The sequence below is a fragment of the Aedes aegypti genome, chromosome 2 (assembly GCF_002204515.2).
Source record: "Aedes aegypti strain LVP_AGWG chromosome 2, AaegL5.0 Primary Assembly, whole genome shotgun sequence".
In the NCBI taxonomy this organism is placed as follows: domain Eukaryota; kingdom Metazoa; phylum Arthropoda; class Insecta; order Diptera; family Culicidae; genus Aedes; species Aedes aegypti.
Window position 1 is genome coordinate 61,978,146 of NC_035108.1, and position 22,065 is coordinate 62,000,210.

The 22,065-nt window shown below is 36.0% G+C and overlaps 1 protein-coding gene across 9 annotated transcripts in view; it reads left to right on the forward strand.

The window, feature by feature from the left end:
• The first annotated feature begins 9,328 nt into the window (after nucleotides 1-9,328).
• The window catches only part of LOC5577554 (trithorax group protein osa), a 194,547-nt gene continuing 181,810 nt past the window's right edge, over nucleotides 9,329-22,065 (forward strand). For 2 of the 9 annotated variants that reach the window (XM_021840986.1, XM_021840987.1), the window contains exon 1: nucleotides 9,335-10,127. In XM_021840986.1, coding sequence (XP_021696678.1) covers nucleotides 10,101-10,127 — 27 coding nt within the window. In that variant the 5' untranslated portion in view covers nucleotides 9,335-10,100. Of the gene's footprint in view, nucleotides 10,128-22,065 lie in introns of all 9 variants that reach the window. The other 7 variants (XM_021840980.1, XM_021840984.1, XM_021840979.1 and 4 more) reach the window with 7 other exon arrangements.

Consider the following 22,065-nt stretch of genomic DNA (forward strand, 5'->3'; position numbering starts at 1 on the left):
TATGAATTTGCGCCGTTCGTGATTTAGAAATTTTACATTATATTCATAGAAATAAACATTTTTGAACGCAAAAAAACCTCATAACACACAATTCGACAATAGTTGCGAGAAACAACCCTAATTTACTGCAGGTTACATTGAAATTTGTACTCCATTACGAAGAAATAAAATCATGTTACACGGTGATCAATTTCACCCTACTGATCAATTTCACCCAAATTTTCGGTATCTTAGCGAATTATCTAGGAAATCTTCTTAAAATTTCTTAAGAGTTATTTCAGAAATCCTTGTTCGTTAAGGGTGATTTTATAACTTACCCAAGTTTTATCAGAAGTTACACTAGGATTTTCTTTAGAAATACATCATGGATTTGTTTTTCAGAAAAAAATATAATAAATGGCATTTCCATGGAGACTTTCCTTTTACAAAAATTCAAGACTAACTTTGAGGAAATCTCAAACCTGAAGGTATCTTTAGAGAAATCTCTAGTTGAAATCTTATATAAATCCTAAAAGATAATTTTATAGAAAATTCTTTAAAATATCTGAAATTTTGGAAGACTTTTTGACCGGGAATCTTGAAGGATGTCCCAGGGAAATCGATGAATGTATTAGTAGGACTTTCTTGAAACATGTCTCAAAGTTTTTTGGACGCATTCAGATGATTTCTCAATTTTTGAGTAATTCCTGTGGTTCTCCTTGGAAAAATCCAGGTTGAATTCCTGAGGTACACCAAACAAAATTATTGCAGAAATTCATAATCTCTAAATGAACTTTTTTGTAAATTTCCGAAGTAGTTCCTGAACATTCGGGCAAATACCTGATGAAATTCCTAGAGAAAATCATGAACAAACACATAAAGTAATTCTTGTTGTTAAGTCACGAGGAATTCTCAAAACAAGTCTTAGATCTTAGTGAAATGTTTGCCCTGATGCTATGAAGAAACATGCTCTTATCTCCTGGCTCCTATTACCCAAGTAACCAGTAAGCACGATAATGCGGCACGGTAACAGCATTATATGCGCATATAGGGTAATCATTTGATGCATGTCAGTTTTATATACGCATACCCAAGTAACCATAAGCACTAAAATGCTTACACACCATAAATGCTTACACACCTTATAACAGCACTTCCGCTGCATAGAAACCCTATCACAGCATCATTAATGCTTCTAAGCCTGATGCATGCTTTGTGTTTACATATAGTGGTGAGAGGGAGTCAAACATAAGTCTTCTCACTACTACAATTGCAGGTTTTATGACGGGGAAAAGTGGTGGTTTAAATTGGTCACTTTTCTTTCCAATACTATTCATCTTATGTGGGCGAAGGAGCAAAGGAGCAGAACTTCAACAACTCAACAATACAGGTGTCGCAGGTTCGAGACGCAAAATGAGGAATTTCATCATCATAAAACAAGGATCAATATGTGGCAATTTCAAGTCCTTAAAAGGATGAAAACCACCAAAATGAATAAGTCTGATACGGAGAAGTACTATCTCAATCATTTTATAACATTTTGCATACTATTCGAGGTTTCCGTTTTCATTCATTTATTTATTTACCTCGTGTACCAGCTGCTTGGCCGCATACGCGAAAGCTCTCTGGCTGCGTACGCGAAAGCACAAAATATTCGCCCGAAAAACCTGGCGAAAACAACTGACATTTCTCACGTGGTCTTATATCAGCACTAGTGATGCCGAGAAGCACGGTTATATCTTCGCATTATAATGGCACGCTATTTCGCCTTTTCTGGCATTATAATAGCATTATATGCGTATATAGAACTGACAAGCATCAAATGATTACCCTATATACGCATATAATGCTGTTACCGTGCCGCATTATCGTGCTTTTTGGTTACTTGGGTATAATGCTATTATAATGCCAGAAAAGGCGAAATAGCGTGCCATTATAGTGCCAAGATATAACCGTGCTTCTCTGCACCACTAATGCTGATAAGACCACGTGAGAAACGTCAGTTGTTTCCGCCAGGTTTTTAAAGCGAATATTTTGTGCTTTCGCGTACGCAGCCAGAGAGCTTTCGCGTACGCGGCCAAACACAACCCAAGGAACACACATGTTATAATTGATGCATGTTAACTTTTATATGACTAGATTTTGTCATATAAGAGTTAATATGCATCAATTATAACATGCGTGTTACTCGGGAAAAGCCAATTTGGGCAAATTGAGATGTAAAATTGTGAAAAATAATAGAATCGTTCTGGTGGGCTTCGATCTCACGACTCCCAATACGCTAGACTGGGCGCTTAACCAACTACGCCACAGAACGGGTAACGATTCTGCAGCGCAACCGGCCAACCTGAAACCAAAGTCCGTCACGACCCCACATTCTCCTTCACAACCCTACACCTCCTTCGGCTCTCTGAGATGCCCAATTCGACTCTCCTAAGCGTACCTACGAGCAACAGTGAGTCTTTTCACTGTTATTTTCTTATTTTTATTATACACAAATTGTATGGGAGTCAAACGAAAAAATAAGTCAGTCTTCTAAGAATTATGTTATTTTTTCTGTTGAGCGGAAAAATCACCTAAAAATATCGTTGGATCACTTGGAAACAGTAGAATCTATAAAACTTAAAAATGACCAAGATTTCACTTACGCCCCATTTGTGTTTGAACCCCTCAAATAACTTTCAATTTCCAATCCAGAGTTAAAATTTTTCTTAGCTTCACTGTGCACAAAATATTTGCTAACGCTTGCCCTACCCATGTTTTCGAACGTGAACGCGCCTCTGGTTCCTATAATAGTGGTTTGCAATCATTACCCATTAACACCCACTATTATAGGAATGTACAATTATTACTGGTGCAAAGGAGCAAACAAGTTAAAGTTTTTAATTGTTTTCTACTATTTGCTTACAAAGTACCAATATTTTTTTACGTGCTAATTTTATTTAGACAAGCGTTAAAAAAATACACACAAACATGTAAATTACATGTAACACGTTAAAACCGCTCTACGCCCGGATCAACCACCCAATTTAATTTAACCTTCAGGCTAGTCGTGCTATTGTACTTTGTACAACAGTTGTGATTTGTACATATACTATCATTTTGCAACAAACAATCAAAAGCAAAATTGTCATGACAATCACAGAGCGCAACATTGTTGCAACCTTTTTCAACTCGCGAATAATCAGTAATTTTAAACACAAACCAAAATTTGTTTTATTGATGCTGTTCAATAATGTGTCAATGTTTACCAACATGGAGAAAGTTCTCGAAAATTGCAATGCACAGCCTAGAAAATCGTTGTGCATTTTATAATCGATCATTGTCATATTCTGTTCAAGTGATGATAAACTGATGTTGTGGAATAAAATTGTTGCAACAAGAATAGGAGATGACAATGTATTTGTTGTTGCGTGTTAGGTGATAATTGTTTCACTGTTGCAGATGTATAAGGTGCCTCACTACTCATAAAGTTGGTGTCTTCGGTTCAGTAGCTCAAGGGCTATCATTATTTGAGCCGAAAAAAAAATCAAGGGGCAGATCGCTGTTTTCGACGGCCAAAACCTCTAGTACTTTGGATATGCATCCTAGAGGTTTGGTGCCTTCGACAAAGTATTTTGGAGTAACTTGTAATACATTTTGACTAATTCAGATTTGATCTAGATAAGTGAAAACTGATCTAGATCAGTTTTATCTTTTGATAGTAGCGTCCTATCAAAAAACTTTCTTCTGAAAAGTTGTTCATTGAGGCATTTTTGACATTTCTTCCCAAGACACTTACACTCTATCACTGACGTGGATGGCGACATATGACAATTTAGTAAAAACAGTGAAAAAATCGATTTTGACCATTTTTTCAGACAAAAAAATTAAAAAAAAAATTTGTCATCAAGTAAATAAAGTAAATTTACTTTTTTATAGTTTTAGAAGCTTAACTATAAAAAAGTAAATTTACTTTATTTACTAGCAAAATTTTCAGATTTTATTATATTTTTTAGTAAAAACAGTCTAAAAATAGTGTTTAACAAAACCCAGCATAACTCATGAAGCGGCAGATGGCGGCAGCTTTTTTTTTGTATACGACTAGTCAAGAACATTACTTTCATTGTCGCGAAAAAATAAAAATGGGGCCACGTGGAGCTTTTTTGTTGTGGCGGTTTGAAAATTTAATAAAAATATGTTAAAAAATGCTTATGTTTGATATTTTTTAATGGATTTATATTTTTCAAATGTATTTGCGAAACATATCGCAAGCTACTAAAGTGTTTTGAAAAAGTCATCTCTAAACTGGGGTTCTAATAAACTTTTATACGGAATTCAAGATAATTTGTCCCATATGTGTATCTACCTACCTATCTATCCTTCGATTTATATGAAAGTTAAAGTATTGTGTTGAATACAAGCCATATTATACAATGCAAATAAATGAAATACGTCTGAATTTTCAGAAGTTCAGTGTTTTTTTTTTATCTGATTATTCTCTTGATATGAAAGCAGATTACATGACATTATATCCCATTTTAAATCACATACTGTATTTTTTTCGATCCAAAAATTATTCCAGTAAAAAAGCTCCACTTGGTTCACGACAATGAAACTTATGTTCATGACTAGTCGTGGACAAAAAAAATAGCTGCCGTCATCTGCCGGTTCATGAGTAATCCAGTATTTTGTAAAACACTCGCTCTTATCAAACGATTAAACTGATCTAGATCAGTTTTCACTTATCTAGAACAAACCTGAACACGGGTAAAAAAGCGGCACTTAAAATAAGGAGAATGAGTCATAATTTCGGAAGAAAAGTGTGTTTTCATGTTATGGAAATACACCATGACCAAAAGCCATGAAATCATGAAGCATTTTAGCGTAACGCCGGCTGTACGTTACGTTTTTAATTTAAAGCGAAGAAAAATGTCAGCTGGAATTCTCAAATCATGAAGCATGTAAGCTGGAACCATGAATAAAATTCATGGAAACAAGCACTATTCATGGATGTAGTCATCTGTCATTTATGATTCCTATTTTCGATACGAAAAGTGGCAATTTCGGTCATGAAATCATGAAGCAGGATCTGATATCATGAACACAGGTCATGAAAACATAAGCACTATTCATGTATTAAGATAGCTGTCATTTATGATTCCGATTTTGGTGCTGAAAAGTGGCAAGTTGAGTCATGAAATCATGAAGCAGGACCCCTGAATCATGAACTCATTTCATGAAAACGGAACATTATACGTCAATTTAGATCCCAGTTTATATTTGCTGTTGGTAAACAAATGAAATGAAAATTAAAATCGTTGCGACTTTTGTGCCGGTAGTTTCGTAATAAACCGCGAACACATTCCACAATTGTCAACCTAACGAGTGCCAAATCTTAAGCAGGAACGCGAACATCCAGTGGTTAGGTTTGTACGCAAAATATTGTTTCGAACATCAATTGATTTAACAAATGGTCCCTGGGCTCACAAAATGCTGGTGGTTGCATGAGTAATGGAACACTCCTTAACAACACTGTGGATGTGGAAAATGAACTGGAACATCCGGCTGCCGAAGGCTTTTTGTGAGCTGCTCTGCTATAGGACATAGGGAAGGCATCACATCCGAACAGTTAAAATCGCCGACGAGTTTGTGAAGCGAAATCTTCGCTCAAAGTCAAACATTACCCGGTTCTACAAAATTAGAATGAAGGCTTGTAAGTATATTTTGGAACATCTAACAGCTCCGGCAGTTTGATTGTGTCGTGACACAATGTGGAAACTTACGGAAATCTCGCCAATAATGTCATCGATACGATGGCACGGTTCCGAAGAGCAGTGTCTTCCATTTAAACTTTTTCAAAAACAAAACTTTTTTTTATAATTTCACTAGAGAAAAATCACCGATCGCCATGAGACGCGTCGACTAAGATGAAGAAAGTGACAGTTAGATTTGTGTAACGCCCTGAGCATACAAATTCTTGCATAATACTCACGATTTCATGACTTTTAGTCATGCTATCATGAAACATAAAATTTTATGAATTTATGACTTTTTGTTCATGGATTCGGCAACCCGTTTTTTTCCGTGTATTTACAAATGCCTTTCTGGAAGATGATAAAAAGTTGTGTACAAAATCGAGTTTCAAGGGATGTTGAAGATAAGGCGATTAATAAAAGAAAAAAAATGCAGCTTATTACCAAGCTGAGGAATTCCATCCTAAATAATTTTAAATACTTACTACCTGAATACGTTTTGAAAAAAAAATCTGCAAAAGATGTAAAATACCTCAATTTATATCTCATGCATATTCCACAAACACCAAGCTGATAATTGGATCAGGTAGTGCAATAAGGTACTGTGGGAAAAGTGTACCAGCGTGTACAATCCACTTACATTGTTTGTCCATATTAAGTGCAAATACTCGAATAGTTAGAATGTTATCGTAACATTTGCTATATTTTCACGTTCTAATACTACTTGGAAACAGGTAGGTACTACACATGCACTAACACAAGTAAACTTGTTAACTGCAAAAATCAACTCATTTCTAAATTGTTTCCCAAAAATCCATTATATGTTTGCCTGGTGAACATGTGAACATGTTGGTTGGTGGTGGAATCACAATGAAAAAAAAACAAATACAGTTAAATGAAACATGGTACTCTTACTTTTTAATGGGATGTGGTCAGTTGATCAAGTATCCGGACACTTCGAATCAACACGGTTTTAAAATAATTTATTGGCAGATTTCTTCCTCGAGTTTAAATAAGTTTTGAGATTGTTGTTGTTTACCTTTAACTTTATTTCATTTTAAGCTAACATTTGACAAACTGATCAGAGAAAATTTCAATTGATCCACTGTAAAAAAGTTCTGTGGTTTAAAACATATAAAACTTAAATATTGCAGAATTCAAACATTTTTTTTATGGTTTATCTAAGTTGAATTGCAAAAGAGCAAAATTTACAAATTGTCCAATTGGGAGGATTAACACGATGCTATAATTTCAATGCCATTACCCCAAATTCCAAATTCCTGAACGATCCATAAACCCGAATTTCGATATCATGGGGAAATAACATCATTATGTCAAGATAATTGTAAATTCGGGGAAATAACAATCAGAGCTATGAACTTCTGGGTAATAGGGTAGAATTTTTTCGAATCGTTCAATGGGGTACCCTTAATTGTTAAAAAAAATTCCAATTCCATAATAAATCTCTGAACTACTGAATAATCTCCAATTACGGTATAATATTACGGTTTTCACAGATGTTTCGTCCAATGTTTGACTGGGTTGACCAGGTCCTACGTTGTGTTATTTGTTCCTGCACGGGTATGTTTGCAATTATATTCTCTACATGTTTGCCAAAGACACAAAACTGTAACTTCATTAAAAACATATCATCTCATTTTGGTGTAGAGGATCTTGTTTCCCGGACTTGAAAAAATCCCGGTATTCGGGATTTTTATTTTTGACTTCTGGAATTTCTAGGGATTCCAGGACAAATACAAATTTCCTAAAAACTAGTATAAACGATCGAAACTCAACTGAAGTTTAAAATTGTGTTGCATTAAAGAACATATAAGCCATTCGAATATATGTTACAGCTTTGAAGAAGTGCTGACCCGATTTTGTCAGCTTTTTAATTCGAATTTGTCAGCCTATTTAGAATATAATATTGTTCGTCATGTTTTACCGTGTTTGCATTAAAACTGATCCCGTATGATTATATATGGGGACGGACCTGGTGTAGTGGTTAGAACACACGCCTCTCATGCCAAAACCTGGGATCGAATCCCATTCCAGAGATAGTCACTTATGACTTTAAAAGTTATTATGACGACTTCCTTCGGAAGGAAAGTACAGCCGTTGGTCCTAAGATAAACTATCCCAGGGTTAAAAATTAATGAATAAAGATAGAAAAAAATAAATAAATTTATGACACCAAGAAGCGTCCAAAAAATACGTCACGCAAAATTAGGCTTTTCAACACCGTTGTCTCTAATTCCAAACATACTCATATTCTTAATGCTTGATTTCGTATTGAGATTTTGTTGAAATATTTCACTTAAATACACCCGATTCTGTTTTTGCATGGATTTTTTTTACACAGCCGCGCAAAAAAGTTTCCATACATTTTTTTTAGCAAAACCTTATTTTTACATGAAACGCCGAGAAATGGTATTACTGTTTTTGCACGGTTTTTTAAATTTTGATCTGAAATTTTGTTTTGCACGGTACGCATCCCCCGCGCAAAAAAAAAAAAAAAAATCGGGTGTATGTCGAATTTTGTGGAAATGGGAATCAGTTGTGACTCAATTTTGTTGTCTTAAAAGATAGTTTAGATACTGGAAGTCTTTTCTAGGCCATTAAAACTAACTCAGATGACTTCGTTGGGAGATCAGACTTATGACTACTTATTATTCATCTTCTTCTTTCTGTTGTTAAATTCCAACGGGGACAAAGCCAGTTTCTCAGATTTGTGTTCTTTTGAGTACTCCCACAGCTACTAATCAACGAACGTGTTTGAAACGTCAAACAAAAAGAGCGGTATTCGATGTTTAAAACGAAACCCTGCTTCAAACTCTAGCAAATATAGTATTGAAAATGTTAAATTATTACTTATCAGTAAACTCAATACTCTACTAAAAATATGAGTCAAACTAACATTACAAAAAAAACATATGGAGCATTCAATGATTTTGTGCAACTCGTCTTTAACCTTTGGTCATCACGCGAATTTTTGTAACGCGAGTAGTCGCGTGTTGTACTTTGTACAACACCCTTGGTTTTGCGAATATCCCAGGAGTCTGACCATTTAGAAAGATGATGTCTTTGGCAAAATTGTTCACTAGCTCAAGGGCTATTATTATTTAAGCCAAAAAAATCGGGATTTTGCCACTAGGTGGTGCTAGTGAACATGAAACGTTTGTTTTGCAGATCTCAGAATCCTGGCCACTCAGAAAGATGGCGTCTTCGGCAAAGTTATTCAGTAAGTCAAAAACTATCATTGTTCGAGCTAGTTGATTTAAAATTTTGCCACCAGTCGGCGCTAGTGAGCATTAAACATGAAAGACCCTCTACTTTGGTGGATTGATTATCGAACTCATAACACCTTGGTATTTCAAAAAACTTCTTCGAAGACACCAAATATCTTACAGAAATATTTATTATTTATTCTGTTTTATGCGTCAAATCGAGGATTCGAAACACTGTGCAACCGATCTCGAAAAAAATAGAACCATCATCACCACCGTGGTCCAACGCATCGCAGAGCATCCATTGGGGAAAAGCACGCCCGGGGGTCCATAGAGAAAAACAATTATATAAAATAGACTCGGCGGAAAAGTTCTGATTCCATTCGAACGCCAACCGTCAGGTTTAGTAGACGCGCGTGAGGTTCGTTGCTTGTTTTTATTACCGACGCGATCGCGGGTTTCGTTCTGTTCCTGTGATCTATCTGAGTGATTGCCAGATTAACGCAGGTGGTCGGTGACTTAATTTAGTTTTTTTGGACAAAGGCAAATCGTGCTGACCCCTGGAAATGTGATTTGTGTTTCGGTGGTGTTGAATTAACGAAAAAAATGACCCGGGGACTGTCAGTTTGAACAAAAGAACTGGACCTTGAAAAAGTGACTCGAAATTAGTAGAACAAACCACAGGTTGCGTGGAATGACAGTATTGTGAATATTCAACCAAGTACATGTCAATCTAGAACAGCGAACCGACCAACGCCCAAGTGGGGTCATTTATGTAACCCCTTGTGGAGGTGGCGCATAGTGTTAATTCCGTTTCTCCTCTTGTATACCTATCGAGCTTTTTTGCCTTTCTTGTATTTTTTTTTCAGCAGCATTAGTTAATTGGCAGTTTATGGAAATCTGTTAGCATGTTTCGTCTTTTTCATAATTGCAATTAAGAAGCAGCAGCGAAGGCTTGGTTGTTTGGTAGATGTACTTGACAGTGCTCGTTTTCGAGGTGTTTAGCGTGGAAATTAGCGTTTAAGTTTGCGTCGATCTCGTTCCCAGCATTGTGGAAGAAGAAGAAGAACAAGAAACGATAACCTAAAAGTAGTGCGAGTACGTGAGCTGAAGTTTGAGTACATTTTGGAAGAGTGGCAATAGGAACAACAGCCACAGTATGGTCGATGTTGCAGTTTTTCGAAAGGTGAGTGATATGCTATTCTGATTGTTCGGATTGGGCCCGGTGTGGGAACTTTGACCCTGGTGGTGGAGATGCTGGAGAGAGGTTTGTACAGCTGCTCCACAAAGTTGAATCACCCACAATTTATGAATCAGCTGAGTTCAAAAGACAACATTTTAAAACAGTTTTGCGCAAAACATCATAGAATCATTTTTACTACCAAGCTACTAAATACATTAGCCATCTCAATATAATTGATCTATTCAGCTGAACATTTTCTGACGTGATCTGCAAAAAGAAATTAGAAACGTGTTTAAATTAATGAACGAGCATTTTGAAAATTATTGTCTCAATTGGACTCTGGTTCTAAGTCCTATAGGATCATATATTAATTTTTGTAAAAAAAACCTCTAACGCCGATTCCGGCATTGAAAGAGGAAAGCAAATTATTACTAACTAATTGCGAAGCTCAAAAACTAGCTATTCAGTTTAAAAGTATGTAAATTTGGGACACACTAGTCCAATTGAAAATTAAGTATTCAGAATTTCAAAAGCGTACTCAATAAATAGAAGGTTTTCGAAAATTCTTGGAACACTGATTTGGAAGAAGTGGGAGCTATTATTAAAAAAAAATCATAGTATGAAAGTCCCTGACGATGATTGAACTTTCTACATCCTCATCAAGAAACTTCGAAATAGGGAAAGTGTACCAGTTATGGCCATAGTGGTTCCCTATTTGGCCATATGCAAAATTTGGAGAACTTTTATATTTTTAATCTTTTTGAATGTTTTAACATCAAGATTTATTCTTTGATTTACTGCTAAAACACAAAAGATTTTTCAAAATGTAAAGGCATTCAAAATATCACGTATGGCGAAATAGGGAACCACTATGGCCATAACTGGTACACCTACCCTAAATGATTAATATATTTAACAAATCTTTCCAGTTGACATATTTTTCTGACAAATAGACCACTCATCAACTTTAACGTGTAACGAATTTGATTAGTTCAAACAAACTTGAAGGCTGTTCAACTGGTTTTGCTCTTCTAAACTTAGAAAAATCGGTCGACATTGACATGGAGGTTTGATTGTAAAATCCAACAAATTCTATAAAGTGTAGAACTAGCCCTCGTGCGTTAAAATACACTCAAATAAAGATCAAAAAAAAAAAAAAAAAAAAAAAAAACAAATTCTATTTTCTTTGTTTGAAACCTTCAAGTTAGAATGTTTTCATGCTAATAAATTGATCATATGAAACTAAGCATCCAGGGCAGGGTTTTTCAAAAATCACATTGAAGACATTGAGGCCAAATATACAAAATATATAAAAATACTGTATCCAGTTATGAACACAATATTCGAATTGTCTCAATTGTCAATTGTCTCAAGAACAATCTTTTGATATTTAAACAAACTTTTAAACCAACCATGTATGCTGTACCAATATGGACTAGTTGTTGTGATAGCGGGAAGTAAGCTCTGTGGAGGATTTGAAATATTTTTTTAAATGATTTTCAAGCTCCCTCCCAGGTATTGGATTGTATGACATTTGCCAGAAAACCATTTACCAGAATCATTTCGCCCGAATGATTTTTGCCAGAAAACCATTCCCCAGAATCATTTTTTGTTATTTATTTTCAACCTTGATATATATTGATCGAAACATTTCTTAATAAAAATTAAGGACTACCAAATTTTTCGATACTTGCTTTTTTGATATCTTAAATTGACTCATATTATTTGTACTAAGATCATGTAATATTGTATACACGCTCAAAAAAGCGTTCTGGAAAACGTGAACTGTCAAAAATACACCGTGAACTACCATGATTGGTCTCGTATACATGATCTAGTTCACGGTGTATTTTTGTTGTTGACGAGTTCACGCCTGCTGTTCACGGATACGAGAACGGATTTTTTTGTGTGTAGCCATCTTTTAGATTATTTCATCAATAAGATTGGACTATTACCACTGCACAGCCACTGCAAAAAAAATTAATTTAGCGTCACTTCTGCAGTACATCAATCGCCAATCACATTAATAACATTGTAATATTATAACAAATATAAAACAACGCGATTGATCGATCCACGTGATTTAGTCTATTTTGTACAATCCTTCGCATACAATTTTATGCAATTTTTGCAACGTGAAAGATGTGTGTCAGAACTGACGTAAGGTTATCTTTTTTTGCTATATAGCTGACCTGAGGAAAAAAACTGAGACGTTTGGCACGAATTAGCTTAGTCGAATGGATATCTGGCTGAATAGTGTATCTGTGCGAAATATCGCAAAATAATTAAGAAAAACAGTTAATGGGCTGTTTTTCTTAATTATTTTGCGATATTTCGCACAGATACACTATTCAGCCATATATCCATTCGACTAAGCTAATTCGTGCCAAACGTCTCAGTTTTTTTCCTCAGGTCTGCTATATAGCAAAAAAAGATAACCTTACGTCAGCTCTGACACACATCTTTCACGTTGCATAAATTGCATAAAACTGTATGCGAAGGATTGTAACAAAATAGACTAAATCACGTGGAAATCACGTCAAGAAGGGAAAGTTATGTTTGAAATATGATAAGTTTTGCGCCAATAATTATTTTGACATAACTCTGCAGTAGTGTGTGATCCTTTGACTGCGACACTTGCTCCTGAGGGGCGGGTGATGCGGTCAGGATCGAACGTGTTACGCGTGGAGTGTAGTGAAAAAGTGTATAGTATTTTACGGAAACCCCAGTGCGGCGACGGAGAAAAACTGCTTCACATCCTGGTAAAATCGTTCTTTATTATTGTTTACTTTACTCACTTATTACCAATTCAAACTAAATACGTGCCAGGGTCGAAAATATAATTTTCGATTCGGGAAGTGTAAAAACATTGCATATATCCATTTGATATCTGGATGTTTTTATGCGGGGCTTACTGTAAATGAAAATGACCTCAGAATGTGTGTGTATTTACTGCCATTCTTGAAATGGGTCGTTGGAATTTCAGTAGAGCTATCACCTTTCATCTCCTGGGCTAAAATTGTCTGCAGATATAAAGATATCGAAAAGTATCATTAAATACATGCATACAATTTTCTTCCATAAAAGCACTGCCGGCCAGTGGGAGGTGGATTGTATCACACACACACACACACAATAATTATTTTGACATAACTCTAATTAATTTTTAATAACTCTAATGACTCAGCTCAACGTTGTTCCGTAATAAATTTATATACATTATTCAGTCCTTGTAAAGAAAGTTAAACTGTTTTACTCCTAAAGTTAATTTGAACCAGTTTTTTTTTTTAAATAATTTTACATCATTTGCGACAGGCTTCCGGAAAACTCTTCAATCTCCAGTATTTACCCTGATTGTTTGTTTCAGCTATCTGGTACCAGAGATATTCAGAAATCCTTTGGAGGACTGCCACGTGGCCATAACTCACAGTGGAAACCGAAAAACTCACAGATTTTTTCTCATATTTAGTCACTTGATGTACATAACAAGTCGGTTATGAAGATGTTTTAGGAATCACTCGAGCCATTGAAGATTACATATTAGATAAACATCATGGTTAACATCCCATGATAGACTCACTTTCAATACAGATTCTTATTTTTAAGACTGTCAGTGACTCTATTTTGCAGACATTTTCATTGTCATCAGTTTTTCTTTGATTTTTTTTTCTAATTACTCTGATAATTTAAAATTTTAGATGACACAATATGGTTTATATAACTTCCGTTGCTTCAGTTAGCTGCATGCAGCAAAATACCTTTTCAGTACAATTATGAAGAACAGCCACCTTTTTCCAAATCTCATATTAAACCAACTATGTTGCTGATTCCTTTATTGTTTGTAGCCAATTGGGCTGTAATTATTGTCTTGAGTTTGTGTTTGATCCTTTGACCTTGACGCTTGCTCCTACGGGGGCGGGCGATTAGGGCAGGGGTCAAACATGTCGCGCGTCGGTCGACCAGTAGTGAAAAAAGTGCCGTGAAAGTTAGTTGTGTTTGATCCTTCGACCTTGACGCCTGCCCTTGCGGGGGCGGGTGATGAGGGTAGGATCAAACAAGTCACGCGTTGTTCGCGTAGTGAAAATGAAAAGCGCCGCGGATCGTTAGTAGTGTTTGATCTATTGACCGCGTCGCTTGCTCTTGCGTGGGTGAGTGACGAACACTTGTTTCGGCGTACAATGTGATTATCGAATTATATCGCGAATCCGATTAGGCGAGATTATATCATGGATCGTATCACCAACTATTGGTGACTCTCAGATCTTTACCTTTTCCCACTAGCCCAATATCCTATCCATGACAACTGTGGAGATGCAGAGGTATACTCGGTCTTCTAGTAACAACGGTTGTCTAACAAACATTCCTTCCCTTCCTCGATGATCGTAAGGACGTGGCCGGCGCCGTTATTGTCATTTAAGATTTGAGCTCTCGATGTGTGCACATTGAAGAATGGTAAGCTAATCCCAAGCCCCATTCATTAATTCCCTGTGCAACTTCGATTCTCGTCTGGTCTCGATTCTGTTCAATCACGGAGTAGCAACTACGAATTGTACGGTCATCTATACTCGTTAGCTGCCGTGAATCGCAAGTCAGTCCCATCTGTAAAAAGTAGGCATTGAGAAAATGGGCTGTGAAGTTTTCAAACTCGTTTTCCATATGAATATTTCAAATAATTCCAAAGGATTGGAACATGTTCCAATCTTAATGAAACTTCCACAACTTGCTTATCACTATGATATCTTACTTAGCTTAGCTTAGCTTAGCTTAGACTGACTACACATATCAATGGTTGCTATTCCGTGATTGACCGAAGTCAGTGAAAATGTACAAAGAATCAACTAGAAGATCGGCTGGGATTGGCCATAATCTTCTTCAGTGTGCAAATTCAGTGCCTCTATTTATACATGGTCAATAACGACGCCGGCCACGTCCTTGCAGTCAGGTGGGATTGGGGAAGGAATGTTAGTGTGTAACCTTTGCTATATGGAGACCGTGTTTGCCTCTGCATCTCCACAAAGGTTACTGGGAGGGATGTTTTTTGTTAATGGGGAGGATCGTTGGGTCACAGGATTCACTTTGATAAGCGATTAGACCATGATAAATAAATATTGGTGAGATATAAACATGCTTATCTGTAAATATAATATTTTCATTTGATATGAACAATACCTATGTAGAGAAAAATTATGCCGACACTTGACGTGACGAACCTTTCAAAGTTTGTTGAATAAAGTGAACCTTTCGCAAGTCTACACTCGTAGTGTTGAACCATTTCAGTTTTTTTTTAATTACAAAAATAAAGATAAAGAGAAAAAGGTGTTTTGAAAAAAAAAATTAGACATAAATAATTTATGAATCAGAGTTTATGTCGACACTCACAGTGACGAACCTTTCATAGTTTTTTGAAAAATCATATTTACGTCTCACCGTTTTAATGATTAAAGGTGCAGTCATACATATTTTATAGATTAGAAATAGTAGCATGAAACGAGCTCACCAATTGAACCGTTATCCAGCAGCAACAATCCACTTTCAGCTTAACTCGTTTTGCTCGGCTATATAAAACCGCTCAGAGAAAATAGGCGCGTCACCCGAGAGCGAAAACAACTGACGACTGTTCGGGCTTTCTTGACGCACTGCCCAGGAGCAAGCGTCAACGTCGAAAAGATCAAAAAAGAACTAATCGAACGCGGCACTTTTTCACTTTACTCCACCGATGCGCGACATGTTTGATCCTGCCCTCATCGCCGGCCCCCGCAGAAGCTAGCGTCAAGGTCGAAGGATCAAACACAACTCTTGCTTATCACTATGATATCTTATCGTGAAAAATATAAAGATAATCAAAACAAGTTGAATTTTTGTGTTCCATGGTGCGAGAGTCTGTAGTGGGACTGATATGCGGTTACTTTTCATTATGGGACAATTTGACTTGCTGTTTTTTTACTAATTTTTCCGCACAAATCATATTGTTTTATTAGTGCAGCTGAAAGAGAATTGGAAAAGATGTTGAAAACTGAACTCAACTCAATTTTGACGAAAATGCAGATGGGGCTGACTTGCGATTCACGGCAGTTAGAGTGATGCAAATTTTGAAATTTTGGCTCCCCTATGCTTATATTATGGAAAAAAGTATCCTCCCAAAGTTTGAAATGAATCGGAAGAAATTTAAAAAGTACAACAGGCCGTTTGAAGTTAATATGGAGATTACTATGGAAAATGCCATTCTTTTGCCCTCCATCTCTTCGTCATAATGTTTTATGGAAAAGTAAACACAATTTTCTCATGTGAAATCCATTCAGCTACAACTTTGCCGAAGACCACATTTTGATTGGACGTCAGGATAAATTGTTATTCATAATCATAAACTGGGTATGCATTTTGCATGCTGAACCAACTGCCCACCCGAGCAAAGTCCAACATCAAAAAGAAAGCAAATCAAAAACATATCTTGTTTTCAGCATCAATTTGATATCACAATTAGATATCAATTTGTCATTGAAATGCTCGATATCATATATTGTTTTCGTTCTGATATCATTTTACAATTTTTGTAATGTTTTATTTATATAATTATAAATTCATTCGTGCTACATGTATAAACACTCTAAACACTCTAAGAATATAAAAATAAAGCATTCATTTTGTCGCAGACTCGTTTCAATATCAATCGAAAATATGTATATGTCATTGAGTTCTCAATTTGCTCTCCATGATAGTAAAAACAGTTTTCAATTTGCTGTAATTGATAGCAAAAATAGTTCTCCAATTTGATTTCATGGGAACAATTTCCTGCTCTCAGTTTTGATATTTTTAACCGTTAAAACGACCAAAATGAAAACAAACAGAGTTATCAAAATTCGCGACATCACAACATCAAAATTAGTTTTCAATATGATCTCAAGCTTTGCTCGGGCAGCAGGCATCAAAGGTACTCCCTAAGACAAGACGTGACAGGTCACAGTACAAAAATGAAACCAATTGCCTGTCAAAAAAGACCACTTCTCATTGGTCGTTTTGGCAAAGGCCTACTTTCACATCGTTGAGTTGGATTTCAACAGGGCACTTTGTTGCTAGCCCGGCCGTGTTGCTAGATAATAAATTAAAGTTTCATAAAAAGTTTGAAAATTTTTCATGAAGGTTTTTGTTTCGAATCGATTTATATTCCATTTTAACTTTTCCGCATGTGCTCCTACAATACTAAAATCAATTAAATATACTTAATTGAGAGCAATATAATGGAAATTATGTCAAATTTCTCTACAAGTATTGCCGGTTTCTAAATAAAGCATCCTTTATTGCACTATATAAATTAAGCGTGCAAGAAACAACCAAATTATGGGCATTGATATTTGAATTTGTTCACAAGATTTGCTTAAAATAAATACTGGTAGCACTGGCTTTTGTATCGTCAAGGATATCGGCCGAAAAACAACTGGGCAGTCTTAGTTGAGCTGTCACGTCCTGTCCTAGGGTACTCCTGGTGGATAGAACAGATCAAAGTAATCCAGACTACTATACTCCACTGCACTGTGACGTCACGCATCAATTTTGACAGGTACTGGTCCTGTTGTTTACAGTTTGGACTTTGTACTTAGTACGAATCATTCTTAATTTCGTGAAAGTTTGCTGCGAGGAGAGATCAAATCCACTGCAGATACCCACGGATCGTATTATTCTATCTTCCTACCGTGGAAAATCGTCACCATCAGCATGCTGGTGATAGAAATGCGAAGATGAAAAAATGATGGAAAAGACGACTAAGTCCGAAACGTAAAATACAGGACCAGTAGCTGTCAAATAAGTGAGGTTAGGCTCGTCATATGCAGCGCTCTATGTTCTACAGCAAAAAAGCAGTGTTGCTCTGAAAGTAATTGAATGATCATCTCAGCATGATATAGACTGTGTTATCAATTATTACAAATTATCCTTGCGTCCAATCGAAATGTGGTCATCGGCAAAGTTATCGCTGGGAAGATTTCACATTGGAGGAGTTTGTTCACTTTTACATAAATAATTATGACGAGCAGTTAGGGGACTGAACACAAAAACTTTGCGCTTTTCATAGTAATGTTCATATAAACTTCAAATGGCGTGTGCACAACCAAATTTCTTCCATTTCACTTCAAATGAATGATTTTTATCATAATTGACACTGTTTAAGCATAGGGGAGCACGAATTTCAAAATTTGCATCATTCTAATGCTCATGCTCATGCTCATAATCCAGGGATTACCTTTTGGAAAATTTGATGGAATAATTTCTACACCCTAAAAGAATACATGATTTAATTTCTGTAGATTTTTTTTTTTGAGAACTTCATAAATGAATTGAAAAACTCTTTAGTAGGTAAATCTGTTTAAAAATATATTTCAAACATCAACCGAAAAATCCGTAGCGCCATTTAAAGAAAAAAAAATCTCTGGGAATTGGATGAATATCTGGTGAATTTTACGGAAGAATTCTAGGTCATCCCAGGGGAAACAATATTATGATTTTATAAAGAAATCCGTAAACAATTTGCCTGGGAAATTTTTCAATATTTTCGCGGTTGTTGGAACAGTTGAACATATTCCGCTAGAAACTTTATAAGAATGTTAAAATATTCTTAGGTGTTCATTTTTGAAGAGATTTTTCAATAATATTCTCGAGAGAGTTATGAAGGAATGTGGGAAGCAACAACAAAATTATTTTTAGATAAATCTAAAAAACATCTAGAAAAAAATACTCTTTGAAAAAATGCAGATAGATGTGTGGAGGACTTCTGTGAGAAATTGCTAAACACATTTGCTCAAACGAATCCATTTTATTTGGTAAAGCAAATCTTGTGGAATATTAGTAGGAAACCCTACAGAAACACCTCGAAGAACCTTTTGTTGTTTTTGTGTAAGAAGTCCTGAAAGACCTGTAAATTTTTCGAGAAATCCTTGAATAATTGTCGAGAGATTTTAAATTTAGAAGCAATCGGAAGAGAAACTTGTTGATATGAGAGATTAATTTTCAATTAATCACGCGCGAGGTGATCGCAATCGTCGCGGAGGCGTTGCGATCACAACAATAACAATTGGATGATGACAGATTCGATGATGTTTCATATGACAAATGTTATTCTATTGTCAAGAGTGTTACCCACTAAGAACTTGCATGCTATATTGTAAACCAAGAAGGAAGAGTTGTACAAATGTCAGTACAAATCTTGACGGGTATTGTATTGGTAGGAGTGATGCCAGAGTCACTAGAATATATAGGTTGAATAATTATGAATGAGACGTTTTGGATCGCTTATCGAATATACCGAATTGTAGAGGCTAGACAATGGTAACCAATAAACGATAATTCCTGAAAACTGTAGAAAGCGTCTTAGGAATTCAAACAAAACTTTAGGAAGAACCACAAAAACAAAGTTGGAAAAACTGCTGGTGGAATATCTGTGCGAAGAACCCTTGCTTGGTAATTGAAGATAATTTTGAATTTCTTGTAGGGTGCAGAGCTACTTGGGTACTTTCATGATTTGCTTAGACATGGACGGTTTTTCTCGACCAATTTGTCTGAAACTTTGCAAAAAGGAGCTCTTCGATGCGACGCACATTGTGGCCAAATATGAGAGCAGTAGTTTCCACTGCCAAAGTGAATCAAAAGGGCCGAAAAATCCAGCTTCCTACTGTTCCTTAAAGAATTTTTTAGTAATACCAGAAAATCCTAAACAATTTATAAATGAACAACTCGATGAAACATCATGTAACTAATTATTGCAATTTATATGTTTGTAATTATACGTTCTTACCAGGACCTTCTTGAAGAAATTTTTCGAAGAATTTCTAAAGCATTCACTGGTGAAATTCTTCAAGAGATTTTTTAAGCAGTTAGATAGAGATACTTCAAAAAATTTTCATGTAAGATCAGAAATCCTGAAGAAAATCCTGGTAAAAATGGTAAAGAAGTTCTTGGAGAAAACACTGAAAAAGTACGGAAATAATCCAATCTACGAAGTATACCGTAACTACGCTAACGCTAAAACACTGAAAAAGTACGGAAATAATTCATGAAGAAATCTCCGTGGAAATTCTTAGAGGAACCTCTTAAAAGTACATGTTTGAATACCAGAAAAGTTCGTGTAAGAATTACATAGCATAGCATATCTACAGAAATTAAATCATGTATTCTTTTAGGGTGTATAAATTATTCCACCAAATTTTCCCTGGATTATGAGCATGAGCATAAGCATTAGAATGATGCAAATTTTGAAATTTTTGCTCCCCTATGCTTAAACGGTGTCAATTATGATAGAAATCATTCTCCCAAATTTTGAAGTGAATTGGAAGAATTTTTTTTGTGCACACGCCATTTGAAGTTTATGTATATGAACATTACTATGAAAAAGGCAAAGCTTTTGTGTTCAGTCCCCCAACTGCTCGTCATAATTATCTTTGTAAAAGTGAATAAACTCTCCCAATGTGAAATCTTCCCAGCGATAACTTTGCCGAAGACCACATTTTGATTGGACGCAAGGATAATTTGTTATCATTGATAACAAAGTCTATATCATGCTTCTTTGGAAGAATTCTTGAATGCCTTTTATACGGAATTTGGCGATTTGTAAAATGTGTGATTACATTAACCATTTCAATAATTACAAATATTGTGCATAATCCTATATGCCCAACTTTACCATTTGTCGTTGATTGATTCAAAATAGTTCATTTTGCTTTAATGATTCTTAATTGTGGGACCAGTGTACCCGCATCGGATTCGATTCGGAAGAGTCATGGCAATAAACGAGTTGGGGTTGTAAAACCAACTGACGATGGGTAGTAGCAGGTTGCGTGTCGGAGTGTATCTATTTGCAAAACGAGCGATTTTGGGTTACGACTTTGCACGGGAGCTTCGCGGTGATGCAAATATAATGAGCTGCAGATCAGATTAGGTCTCTCCGGGTGGAATTCGCGAATGACTTTTTATAGACAATGAGCTGGTTCTAGGACTGCTTGTAATGATTACAAGATCATAATGTCTCCATTCAGCTTCATTAACTAGGCCAGAACGTAAAAAGTATTTTGTATTGTTGTCTCAAGTATATTTATAATACCATTCAATTTAGTGATTCAACTATTGTAAGCTTCAATGCCTGCTGTCATCTCTTAGTAGAAGGTGTTTTAAATAAATTCAAATAACAAATCATTTCTGGACCTAATGCTAAGAAGACAATGAAGAAGATATGGTATTGTTTTCCTTCTCCGTCTTATTTAGGAGGCTCGAAAGAGGTGTTTTGGTGGGTGGTTAGCGTGGGCAGCAGCTTTATTTTTATGCACTCAATCAGCTTTCACTTTAAACAAAACTCAATTTTCTATGACTTGTACCTTTGTCAGTAAATACCTACGAAACACCCTTCCAACAAAAAAAAACTGCTTAAATATGTGAGAGATGTCGTAACCATTAATAGAACAAATTTTCCAGTTTCCTTCCACGTTTCCTGTGCAGCCGTGTGCCACTTGGCAATAAAACAACAAGAACCGCACCGACACTAGAAAAATGTAAACCAACAAAAAACATAAAGGAAGTGGAAAACTTTCTCCTTCGAAGCGACGACGACATCGACAAGGACAACGACGACGACCAAAGCCAAACCAAAACGTTGTGTGCCAGTAGATCTCTTTCGGCTTTGTTATCAGATCGTTTGTAAATATTTTACAGCTTTGTGTACGAATGGGTCCTACAATACCAACACCAACTTGCATGAGGAGCCAGAAAAGCATTGCCGGGAAATTTATCCCGGACAAAGGCCCATTCGGCGAAAATTTATCACCAACAACCGAGTTTCGAGTTAAATTGGGATCGGACATCCGTTTTCTTTCGGCCGGGAAATGGCATCAGTTTCAATTAGGATTTGGAGCAGGGGGAGTCAAGTACAGGCACATACCGAATACGTTTGAAGGATGTGTGGAAG